Below are 12,458 nucleotides of genomic sequence, written 5' to 3' on the forward strand. Positions count from 1 at the left end.
AATAAACAGTTCTTCAAAATGCTTGAAATCCAGTTGTGGTTTCTGCCAAATATTGTATGTTGATTTTGTACACCTTCAGTGGTGTCTTGCATTTATATCTTGTTAGATACTGTAGACTCATCATTACAGTGTCCAGATTTTGTATTTGACCGGGTCGGTCAGGATCGCTTGATGGTCGTGATCGTCAGCTTTTACCCTTCTGGAAGGAAGCTGAGAGCTCATATAGTCCAATCTAAGGGCAAGGCTGTGACCTTCACACATGCACACACCCATCCCCTTGCTCAAGGGGGACAGTAACCACCCACTTCATCAGTGAAACTTTTCACAGCCTGAGCAAGGCACGAACTCTGTCTACCAGATGGCAAGCGAGAACATTACCATTGAGCCAGTAAGCAGTGTGTTTGTTTGTGTGTATGTGTGTGTGTGTGTGTGTGTGTGTGTGTGTGTGTGTGTGTGTGTGTGTTTGTGTGAAAAATACAGTATCAGTGTTCTGTAGTATGTCAAACACTGGTAATTTTTATGGATTTGCACTGCGATTTAGTGATAGCAGTGGTGTTTCAGTGACCTTTCACGCACAAATGGATCAAAGCAGAGATGATCACAGGAAATGTAAACACTGGGCTACCACCCTGACTCTAACATCTGACTGTCAGTTTGCACAGGAGACACCGTGTGCACACAGAATTGTCATACATGGCCACCAGAATTATCGTTCTAGATTTCGTAAACACTGGGTGGCCATCGTCATTGAAACAGCTGACTGTCAGCTTGTACGGGAGGCACTATGTACACACAGGATTGTCATATGTAGCCACCAGAATCGTCGTTTTAGTGAATTCGCAATGATTTCATTGTTGTTATAGGAAAACTGGACATAACTTTTAGTTCACTGTTCTAGCGATTTATCACAAAGTCAACAAACGTATAATGAGTCCTGACTGTATACTGTATAAACTGGTACTAGCTGGAAACAAACTGATTAAGGCACAGTGTATTAGCCTGCTGAGAATGAGAGGCTGACAGTAGTCGCGGCTTGCGACTCTGAGGTTGTCATTATCATGCCCTGGCAACCTACCTGTCAACGGTGCTTCCGATTTCGTATATAAAATGAAACGCTTGTGATTCGTTTATAATATGTTCATGTACAACAGTATTCGTATTTAATATATTCGTGTATAATAATATGATTTGTGTAAACTGTATTATGATATGAAATCGTACACGGTTTTGACAGGTAGGTTGCCAGGGTACGATAATTACAACCTCACAGTCGTGTGCCTCGACTATAGCAGAGTATATATGAAGAAGGATGATATCAAGGATGAGATGGAAGGATGGAGTGGAGAGATGTATGAGAGAGTGGGGTGTGAGTTGGAGGGAGGGTAGCCAAATTGCAGAGGACAAGGCAATATGGAGGGGATTTGTTTGTGACCACCCCTTTCGAGATTCATGCATCTAGGTGTAGATAGATAATGGCTTGCTTTACTCATCTGTGATTTTCCTGAAAATTATCTGTACATTATAGCACTTGTACCGGTACTGTACAGTACTGTAGCTATGTTAGCCTACTTTATTATTTCCAGCTTTTTGAGAACATATCTTAAAGCTGTTGTTTTTCTTTCATTGCAGGTCCAACATCAACATAAATGACATCCTTGGAGATTATTCTTTGACGTTGATTGATGCCTTAGACACACTGGCCATCCTTGGTGACGCAGGAGAGTTCCGCAAGGCCGTCCAGCTGGTTATAGAGAATGTTAGCTTTGATAAGAACTCAACTGTGCAGGTCTTTGAGGCCAACATCAGGCAAGATACTGTAGATATTTATAATTTCATAATGTAGTGGTTAGCAGTATTAATTTTAGTCAGTACTGGTGTAAAGTACACAATACTGTTGATTATTGTAGACAAAGAACTGTCCTGTAAACATAGGATAGCTTTTACCATTGTGTAAATATAATTTGTCACTGTATGTAGGTGAGGTGGAGGGAGGGGAAGACCGAGGATGAGGTGGAGGAATGGAGTTGAGAGGTATATGAGGGAGGGGGGAATGAGTTGGGGGGAGGGTAGTCAAATGGTGGGTGACAGAGCGACTTGGAGGCGTTTTGTCTGCGGCCATCATTTGCGGGATTAGGGCGTCGGGCTATAGATAGATAGAAGAAAATTTATTGATTATGTTTGTACAGTAACTGTATTTCAGATGTTCACTGGTAACAGTTCAACAGTTTCCTGTTCCAGCACCCCCTTTCCAACTCGCCACCCAGTCTCATTCTTGTCTAGCTGTCAGAACCTTTGGTGCATATTTGCAGAAGCTCATTGGATTCAGGACACCTTTTCGGAGCTTCAGAGGTATTAATTTTTTTTTGTGAGCATAACTTGCCTGACATACGGTCATCAGATGCACCCAGGGGCTTTGAAAGAACAGTTGTGCCTTTAAAGCCTTGATGCTTTGTGGCATCCAGAGTACAGGAAAATGTTAAGTTCCCTAGAGGAACTAATTATCACCATCATACAGTATTCATTTTCATGATGATTATAATTATGATCATGATGATGATTGCCAACATCTTTAAGTGTCCACAAACCAGAACATATAATTATGATGATCATCATCATCATTGTCAATATCTTTAAGGGTCCAGAAACCGAAAATTTCCAACAGCCATCACCCAACACAGTATTACCCCATTAGGTATTGTAAATCAGGGCCTCGGGGAAGTACAGGCGAGTCCTGTTATACAAGCATCCACTATACAAGAAGCCAGTGATACGAGAATGGACAGTTTAGACACCGATTTGGTGATGTGAACAGGATCAGTTAACCTAACCCTATTTTTTCCCATAAGTTATGTAAGAAATAAAACCCAACCACCCTTTGGAATGAGACCCTCATGGGCCACATCCACGTGGAAACAACTTAACTCACTAGGCCACGAGACTGCCAGGCATTTGAAAAATAAACATAACAGATTAACAGAAAAAATAGAAATGAAATTTAATAGTGGTAGGTGGGGGCGCTCACCATCCACTCACTTGATGTAGTGCTGCTCTTGGGTGTCTGCCCTTTCCTCTCCATCCTTCTTTCCTTCCATTCTCTTATGTCTTTCTTTCCTTCATTCTTTCCTTGTCCTTCTGTGTACGGGTGACTTTACACTCCCCTTTCTGTCTTTCTTTCCTTCATTCTTTCCACTTCCTTCAGCCTGTGGGTGACCACACTGAGTGACAAGCCAAATGGTTTCCTGTGCACCAGGAAACCATTTACTATGCTGGGTGGTAACCATATAACCAAATTTTTGGCACCTGGTGGTTTAGTGGGTAATTATTGCGCTCCAATCGGATTGAGCCAGTGAAGGTTTATATCCAAGGGGTGATTAGGGTTGATTGTTCACATAGTGCCACTCAGGATGAGTGAGGTAGGTCACTCTCATCTTAAATGTCGGGACCATCTGCCTAGCCCCGGGCTCCTATGCTCCTTATGGGGCAATGTAGGATTGGATGATGATGATGATGATAAAAACTATAATCAGTGTCCACTTCAAAAATGAAATAGAGTGAACCCTTGAAAAATAAAACTAAACTGGTGGAAAAGGCTGATGATGTAGCCAGTAATTTGATATAGTTAGTATTCATTAGGGAGGAATATAATGACCCCAGGATTGAGTTATAATTTTACTTGTTCATCGGATACCCCACAGAATTATACCTGTTTAAGCTTGTTCAGTATGTCAGTTGTATGTGGTTTTTGCAATGTTCCATGATACTACTTACAGAAGTATTAAATATTTTGTCAGTAACAAAAACCTGCCAACGGCCATACCACGTTGAGTACACCGCTTCCCATCCGATCAGCGAAGTTAAGCAACGTTGGGTCTGGTTAGTACTTGGATGGGTGACCGCCTGGGAACACCAGATGCTGTTGGCATCCCTACGTGTCAAGTGGGGTTGGTGGAGGATTAGTGCCCCTCCCTGTAAAACAATTAACTCTAAGCCCTTGGCCACCCCGTTTGGGATACATGGCGTCTGGCAATGAATGAATGAATGAAACAAAAGCTTAAATAGAAAAATTACGATTTATTCACCGTTCGTTTAGTCTGGCAGAATAATGATAGAACAGAAAAGACAACAATACAGTACTTACTACTGTCTTTATTTACCTTTTGTTTGGTCGGGCAACCATGTTACCCTGATAAATTGGCCTTCTGTTTGATATCTGAAGGTTTAGTAGGCTCAGAAATTTATATAGCCAAAGTTCAGTGTACTGTAGGGAGGTTTGATAATTGGAGCGGTTTACTGTAGTGTACATCATTCACCCATCATTCAGACTTTAACATGCTTAGCTCCACCCCACTGGTAGAATCATTCACATAAACATATTTAGGCTGATCAAGTATCTCACAACAGTTAGGGTAGATCCATTCTGTCAGCTAAACTTGGAGAAAATCTTTGATATTAGGTGAACATTACTGTGCATGAAATAAGACATGTTTTAAGTTATTATTGAGTGTTCTGTTGCATACAACTTGTTTATTTCAAACAAGAAATAAAGTAGACATGGGCAGATTAGTTAAAAGTTAGGTGCTGTAATGCTTTTTGTCTACCCTGTAGTTATCCTAGTGTCTGTGTTGCCTTGATACAGTACCAGTGTATGACAGTCAGATGTACCTTCTCAGCAGCAAAAACACCAAACATCAGATATTACACTGCCTGCCCCAACTTTACACAGCAGACCTTTGAGAATGTCCCGTGCCCATGGCTGGCTTTCTGGAGACTGAAGGCTTATAATCAAGGTGTTTCCAGGGGCAAGAAATGCATAGTAAAATACCAGTAAGCAGTTCTGTAATTATATTTTTCTTTTCCAGGCTGCTGGGAGCATTGCTGTCAGCACACCTGTTGATCCAGGATGAGAGCCGGCCATTTGGTCAGCTGGAGCCAGACTGGTATGATGGTGAACTTTTAGAAATGGCAGCAGATCTTGCTTCTCGCTTTCTCCCTGCTTTCCACACTTCCAAGACTGGGCTTCCTCACCCAAGGGTAAGTTTAGAAAACCTTTTAAGCTTAAATTCATTTTTAACCCCTTTCACTGCATTGACCTATTATGCATTTTTTTTTTTTCTTTCTACCACTTTTTTCTGCTCAGGAAGGACATTGGTAGTGAAGGAACAAATGTAAAATATATTTGACCTTTCCAGTGTGAATGATGTCTCCTAAACTGAGCAGAATTGTTTGCTAATAGAGTAGGAAGCTCAAAATGTTAAACAGAAAAAAAAAAAAGTAGGAAGCTCAGAATATATATAAAAAGAGTCCGTTGACAGGAGATAAGGTGTTTTCAGATTTCCAAGGAATCTTGTCCTGAGATCATGATTATGAATATGTCATTATCATTATGATCAGCATCCTTTTCAAGAGTCCCATAACAGTTTGCTGGGTTGATCCAGAAGCAAATGAAATAGAAACTGTTAATTAGTAGAAGCAACAAAATTCTAGACTCCATCCCACAAGTTAGTCATACCATATACAGGGCACTTCATACCACTTGTAAGGTATGAGTAATACTGTCTGCATTGATGTCACTAAACCCCACCTCCTATAAGCCTAGCCTTGTACTGCACCATTTCATACCGTCTTGGTCGTCCAACTTATCTTCCACCTTCAGCAGCAGTTATACAGGACAGATTAATATTTGCTTTCCAGAATAATATAAGTAATTTTCACTCTCATCTTAAATGTTGGGACCAACTGCCTAGCCCCGGGCTCCTACGCTCCTCGTGGGGCATTGTAGGATTGGATGATGGATGGATCATTTGACATATGGTATTTTACTTTTTGCAGTACTCTGCTTATGCTGTATCTGTATGGTACACAGCTCATTCTAGCATGGACACTATTTGTATTCAGTGTTATTAGATTCCTGACAGCCATTTCCAACCACTGTACTGTTTTTTCTAGTATGTTACTATACATTGATAAACCAGAACTAATGTATTTAGCTACTTGTTAAGCCAAAACATTTTATGAATTTTAGGAGCAATGTAAATTCCAGTATATATGCATATAATATCTTCAACAAGCTTCCACACTCTTCTGCTGTAAGGACACATTGGTTAATTGCATGAGACAGACCTGCAGGGGCAATTGCTTGACTGCAGTTGATCGGTCTGCACATTCAGACGGACTGGGGTTGCTCTGCTGCAACTACAATATCTTCAAAAATCAGTTGGATATATTGTAACACCAAGCAAATTTATTTTGTTAGTTGATGCACGTACTCTGTAATTTTGTTTACTGTAGTAGTCAGTCTTTTATATACCCCCCCTGGGGGTATGGGGGTTTTCGCCCCTGGGGGTAGGGGGGTTTTCAAGAATACACCCCCAGTATCCCTGCTTGTCGTAAAAGGCGACTAAAAGGGTTGGCGGAGGGTTAGTGCCCCTCCCCGGAAAACAACTAACTAAAAAAAACGAACAAGAAGCCTCGGACAAGGACTGACCAAATGATGACGACCCAGGACCAGACAAAGGACTTGGTAATGAGTACATGGAATGTAAGAGGAGCGAATGATGAGGTGAAAGAGAGAGAGATTGTCCAGGTGCTTGAGGGTGCGAAAGTGGATGTATGTGGAATAACTGAAACAAAATGGAGAGGAGAAAGTGTGAGAGAATGGGAGTATGGATGGGGTATATGTGCAGGAGTAGATGAGAATGAGAGGGCAAAGGAAGGAGTATGTATAGTTGTGAGTAAAAGATAGAAGAGCATAAGACAGTATGGATCAGTTGGGTCAAGGATTGTGTGGGTAAAGTTGAAAGTTGGAATACAAATGTGGGCGATTGTGTGTGTGTATGCGCCAACGCAAGATCGTGCTAGAAGAGTGAGAGAAGAGTTCTGGACAAATGTGGAAGTGTGCATGGAAAAGTTTGGAAGGAATGAGAGAGTGTTTTTGATTGGTGATATGAATGGTAAAGTTGGTAATGTGAAGGTGGATGGAATAGTTGGTGAGTGGGGTGTGCCTGCTGAGATAGATGAGAATGGGAGTGCGTTAGTGGACATTTGTGCTGGGAGGGGGTTGGTGATAGCCAATACCCTCTTCAGGCAGAAAATGATCCACAGGTATACATGGCGAGTGATGAGAAGGGTGGGTGGTGAACTGAATGAAAGGAAGGCAATGATTGATTATGTGTGTGTGGATGAAAGGATGCGAAGATGTGTAAAGGATGCAAGAGTGTATAGAGGTTGGGGGAGTGGACTTTCTGATCACTACTTGGTGGTGGCCAGAATTAGGATGCAAGTAAGATGGAGGAATAGAAGAAGGGAAAGACGAGAGGAAGGAGTAGTTGCAAGGAGAGTGGAAAGGTTACAAGAGGATGAGAAAAAGGCAGAGTATTAGAGAGAAGTGGAGGAACGATTGGGCAAATATGAATTGGAGCAGATGGGAGACGTGGAAGGTGTGTGTAAGATATTTGCAGAAGAAATATGTGCAGCATATGATGTGGTGTGTGGCAGGAAGAGAAGACGGAGGGGGGTGCAAGGAACAGCGTGGTGGACTGAAGAGGTGAAACAGGCTGTGGCACAAAAGAAGAAAGCATGCAATTAATGGATGAGAAATAGGGGCGTGGAAGAAGTTGAGAGGCGGAAGAGAGAGTTATATGTGGAAAGAAAGAGAGAGGTGAAAAGATTAGTAAGAGAGAGTAAGAAGAGAGTGGATGAGGAATTTGGAAGGAATTTGAGTGTAAAGTGGAGGGACTGTAAGAAAATGTTCTGGAGAGAAGTGAAAAGAGTAAGACAGGGTGGAAGTGAAGTTAGCAGGGGAGTGAAAGATAAAAATGGTAGATTACTAGTGGAGAAGGGAGAAAAAGTGAGCAGATGGAGAGAACACTTTAAGGAATTGTTGAACGTAGAGGATGGAAGTAATGCGAGTATAAGTGGCTGGGGAATGGCTGGGAGAAGGAGGGAGGTGAGAAGACAGGAAGAAATCAGTAGGATAGAAGTTGTGGAAGCAATGAAGAAAGTTAAATCGGGGAAAGCCCCAGGAATTGATGGAGTGTGTGGTGAAATGCTGAAGCATGGGGGAGAGATAGTAGTAGAATGGATGTGGAAGATGTGCAGATTGGCCTGGGAGGAAGGTAGAGTCCCGGAGGATTGGAAGTCAGGTATAATTATTCCCTTGTACAAAGGAAAAGGGGAAAAAGAAGTGTGTGGTAATCATAGGGGCATTTGTCTTCTTAGTATAATAGGAAAAGTGTATGGTAGGATACTTATGGACAGAGTTAGAGAAAGAACAGAGAAATTAGTTGGAGAAGAACAGGGAGGCTTTAGGAAGGGAAGAGGTTGTGTAGATCAGATATTCATTCTTAGATCTTTAGTGGAAAAGTTTCTAGAGAAGGGAAAGAAGTTGTATGCAGCTTTCATGGATTTGGAGAAAGCATGTGACCGGGTGGATAGACAAGGATTGTGGAAAGTGTTAAGAATATATGGAGTAGATGGGAAGTTGTTGAATGCTGTGAAGAGTATGTACGATGGTGCGAAGGCTGCAGTGTGTTTGGATGGTGAACTAAGTGAATTTTTCTCTTTGAAAGTTGGGTTGAAACAGGGATGTGTCATGTCTCCATGGTTGTTCAGTCTGTACATGGATGGGGTAATAAAAGAGGTACAAGGTAGGGTAGTGGATGTTGGAGTGGCCCTGGTGAGAGAGGATAGTGTTTGGAAACTCCCTGTACTGTTGTTTGCAGATGATACTGTGAGTGAAGACGAAGGGGAGCTGCAAGGCTTGGTGGATGAGTTTGAGAGAGTGTGTAAGAAACGGAACCTAAAGGTGAATGTAGGGAAGAGTAAAGTGATGGTCTTTGAGAGAGGTGAAGTCAGTGAATATACAGCGAGGTTGGATGGTGAGGAATTGGAAAATGTGAGTACGTTTAAGTACTTGGCTAGTGTGATGAGTAAGGATGGAGGTTTGGAGGGTGCAGTGCTTGAAAGGGTACAGCAGGGAAGAAAGGTTGCTGGTTCCTTGAAAGCAGTGATAAGAAACAGGGAAGTGAGCATGGAAGTGAAAAAGTTACTACATGACAGTATGGTGATACCAACTCTAACGTACGGAAGTGAAGCTTGGACATTGTTGGAAGGACACAAGTCAAGAGTGAGAGCAGTGGAAATGAGTTATTTAAGAGGAGCCTGTGGAGTCACGTGGAGAGACAGGCTGACGAATGAGGATATAAAGGAGCGTTGTGGTGTGGATGTGGATGTGATAGGAAGCGTTGTGAGGAACACACTGAGGTGGTTTGGCCATGTGGAGAGGATGGAGGGTGAAAGACTGACGAAGAGAGTGTATGTGAGTGAGGTGGAGGGGGGAAGAGGGAGGGGGAGGCCGAGGATGAGATGGAGGGATGGGGTGGAGAGGTATATGAGAGAGGGGGGTGTGAGTTGGGAGCAGGGCAGTGAAATGGCAGGGGACAGGGCGACTTGGAGGCGATTTGTTTGTGGCCACCCCAAACGGGATTGAGGCATCTGGCAATAGATAGATAGATAGATAGATAGATAGTTCATTTATTTTCATTTTCCATTTCTAAGGTGAATCTACGTGAGGGAGTACCCAAGGGGAGCCGCACTGACACCTGCACTGCTGGGGCTGGGTCACTTCTGGTTGAGTTTGGTGTCCTGAGCCGATTGATTGGAGACCCTACATATGAACTGTCTGCTAGGAGGGCAAATAGAGTTTTGTGGAAGCTGCGTCATAACAAAACAGGTCTCCTGGGTGAGTTTTACTTTTGGCACCTGTGGGTGGGGAAAAGAGGTGGATGATGATCATGACAATGATGATTACAAGCAGTCCATGCAGTGCATTGGGGATGTGTTCCAAAATATTGCAACTTTTTCCAAACATTCAGTATTGTCAGTTGTGGTAAAATAATAAATCAAATGTAACTTTAAAATGTACTTTTTATTTGCGGTAAAACAGAGAGAGAGAGAGTGAGAGATTCATGGTTGACAAGGAGAGCATAAAAAAGGGAGACAGAGAATAAGAATTGTAAAAAGGAAGAGAGAGAAGACAAAGATGTATAAAATAGGTAGGATGTCACAAGAATAATCTTCCCTCACCACAGGCAATGTAGTGGATGTCAACACGGGACAATGGGTTGGAGAGTTGAGTGGGGTGGGTGCTGGCCTCGATAGCTTCTATGAGTACCTTCTCAAGGCATACATCCTGTTTGGCCATCCTGAAGACTACTCCATGTTCAATGAAACTTATGCTGTGATCAAACAGTACATGAGAAGAGGGTCAGTGTGTATTGCAGTATTATTTATCTTGTACTATTATTTACTTTAATCCTTGCCAAGCTACAGACCTCTTATGAGGCACAATGAAGGTCTGCATGGGCCGAGCTGCAAGAATCATGTGAAATACAGTTTGCTATCTTTCTGTCTATTGCCAGACACCTCAGTCCCATAAGGGGTGGCCACAAACAAATCGCCTCCATTATCTATAAAACATTGACTCAGGGGAGGTAAACTACCTTACAAAGAATCAGCCCAGCAGAGGTTAAAACATTTTATTGTACAGGAGCCTTGTGCATCCTAAACCTAGGCTATACCTGCAGAATTTTACTATGTTAAATATTCATCTAGAACTACTGTAGCCTGAATAGCAAGTGGGTCCATTGTATGGGAAAGTGTTATTATTGCAAAGCCACACTGGTATGTGATAAGTAACTCAGTGTTAATAATGATCTTAAGCTTCATCCCCAAATTCTAGAAGACAGTTTAGCTGTATTGATATCTCTAAACTTAACCTAATCTCACCAAATATTCCCATGAAAGTCACTAGTTTGGTAGCAGCCATAAGTGGTAGTTGGTTGCAACCATCATCCACTCTCATGATATAGTGCTGCCTACTTCTTACTTCGCCTTTGTCATCCTATTTTTGTGTCTGCCCTCTTCTCTTCCTGTTTCTCCCATCTTCGCATTACTCTCCTTTCCCTTTCCGATGGCTTTACATTGAGTGACAAGTCAAATGGTTTCCTGTAAGTCAGGAAACCATTTGCAGTGCCGGGTGGTAACAATATAACCAACCCATATTTGTTCCCTACGTGTCAACAGGTGGGTTGGTGGAGAGTGCCTCTGCCTTAAAACAACTAACTCAAACGGCCACCCCTTGTGGAATTATGGCGTCTGGCTAAAGATAGACATATACCTCTAAAACATATTTACCATGATACTGTTACTCTCCTTCATTCAATAATGTAGTATGTATTATATATTATGATTCATGAGAATTCATTCTTGTATATAGGCTATGACACTCCCTCTCCTGTCTTTCTTTCCTTCACTTTTTCCCCTTCTTTCTGCCCATGGGTGACTCTACACTGAGTGACAAGCCAAATGGTTTCCTGTACACCAGGAAACCTTTTACTATGCTGGGTGGGAACCATATAACCAAATTATGGCGCCTGGTGGTTTAGTGGGTAATTACAGTGCTCCAATTGGATTGAGCCAGTGAAGGTTTATATCCAAAGGGGTGGTTGGGGTTTATTCCTCATGTAATGCCACTCAGGGATGAGTGAGGCTGGTCACTCTCACCTTAAATGTCAGGACCAACATGCCTAGCCCCGGGCTTCTACGCTCCTCAAGGGGCAACATAGGATTGGATGATGATGATGATGATGATGATATAGATAGATAGATAGATAGATACAGTATATATGTATATACTGTATATATACAGTATATATATATATATATATATATATATATATATATATATATATATTGCCAGACGCCATAATCCCGAAAGGGGTGGCCATTTGTCTTTGAGTTATTTGTTTTACGGGGAGGGGCACTAACCCTCCACCAACCCACTTGTTGACACGTAGGAAGCACGCATGGTTTGGTTATATATATATATATATATACATATATATATATATATATATATATACTGTATATACATGTATATATATATATATATATATATACATATATACACATACATACAGTGCCCTTGCACAGTAAACGTATTCAGAGTAAATGATTCACCTAGTGAATGAGCAGGGGGTAATCAGGTCCACAAAACCATAATGAACGAGTTGAACTCCGAGTGAACAAATTCGGGGGGAAGTGTAGGTCATAACCGCCATCCCCCATATTGAACGACCCCTCCCCCCCAGTAGATGCTGCATAAGAGGCCAGATCTGAGCAACCTTTTGAGCAGAATCCAGTGCAGGACGAAGATTTGTCTATGTCTATTTTCCTAAGATCAGTAAAATCGAGTGGCAATGTACCTTCCTAGAGAGGAAGTCAAGTCATTTGAAACCAGCTGCCTTAGGACACAGGAAGTGCTTAGTGGAGTAGAAACCACTTTTTGTCAGTACAGTGAAAGGCTCAATATGGAAGTCAACAGAAGAAACAAACACTCATCACATGCTATTAGTGAACTCAAGAACAACAGGAACCAGTTGTTTCTACATCGTCTGCTA

General features: G+C 42.0%; 1 protein-coding gene and 1 non-coding gene across 2 annotated transcripts in view; both read left to right on the forward strand.

Moving 5' to 3' along the window:
* The window catches only part of LOC145416782 (ER degradation-enhancing alpha-mannosidase-like protein 1), a 34,225-nt gene that overhangs the window by 3,504 nt on the left and 18,263 nt on the right, over positions 1-12,458 (forward strand). The window contains exons 2-5 of the mRNA XM_080285702.1: positions 1,630-1,806; positions 4,860-5,031; positions 9,556-9,739; positions 10,089-10,263. Of these exons, the coding sequence (XP_080141828.1) occupies positions 1,630-1,806; positions 4,860-5,031; positions 9,556-9,739; positions 10,089-10,263 (708 nt within the window). The remainder of the gene's footprint in view (positions 1-1,629; positions 1,807-4,859; positions 5,032-9,555; positions 9,740-10,088; positions 10,264-12,458) is intronic.
* Positions 3,804-3,922, forward strand: LOC145416808 (5S ribosomal RNA). Its single transcript, XR_013900333.1, has one exon. It is a non-coding gene; the product is annotated as a 5S ribosomal RNA (ribosomal RNA).

This window comes from Coenobita brevimanus, chromosome 107 (assembly GCF_032717465.1).
Source record: "Coenobita brevimanus isolate Jiangsu-jjx chromosome 107, ASM3271746v2, whole genome shotgun sequence".
NCBI classification, from domain to species: Eukaryota; Metazoa; Arthropoda; class Malacostraca; order Decapoda; family Coenobitidae; genus Coenobita; species Coenobita brevimanus.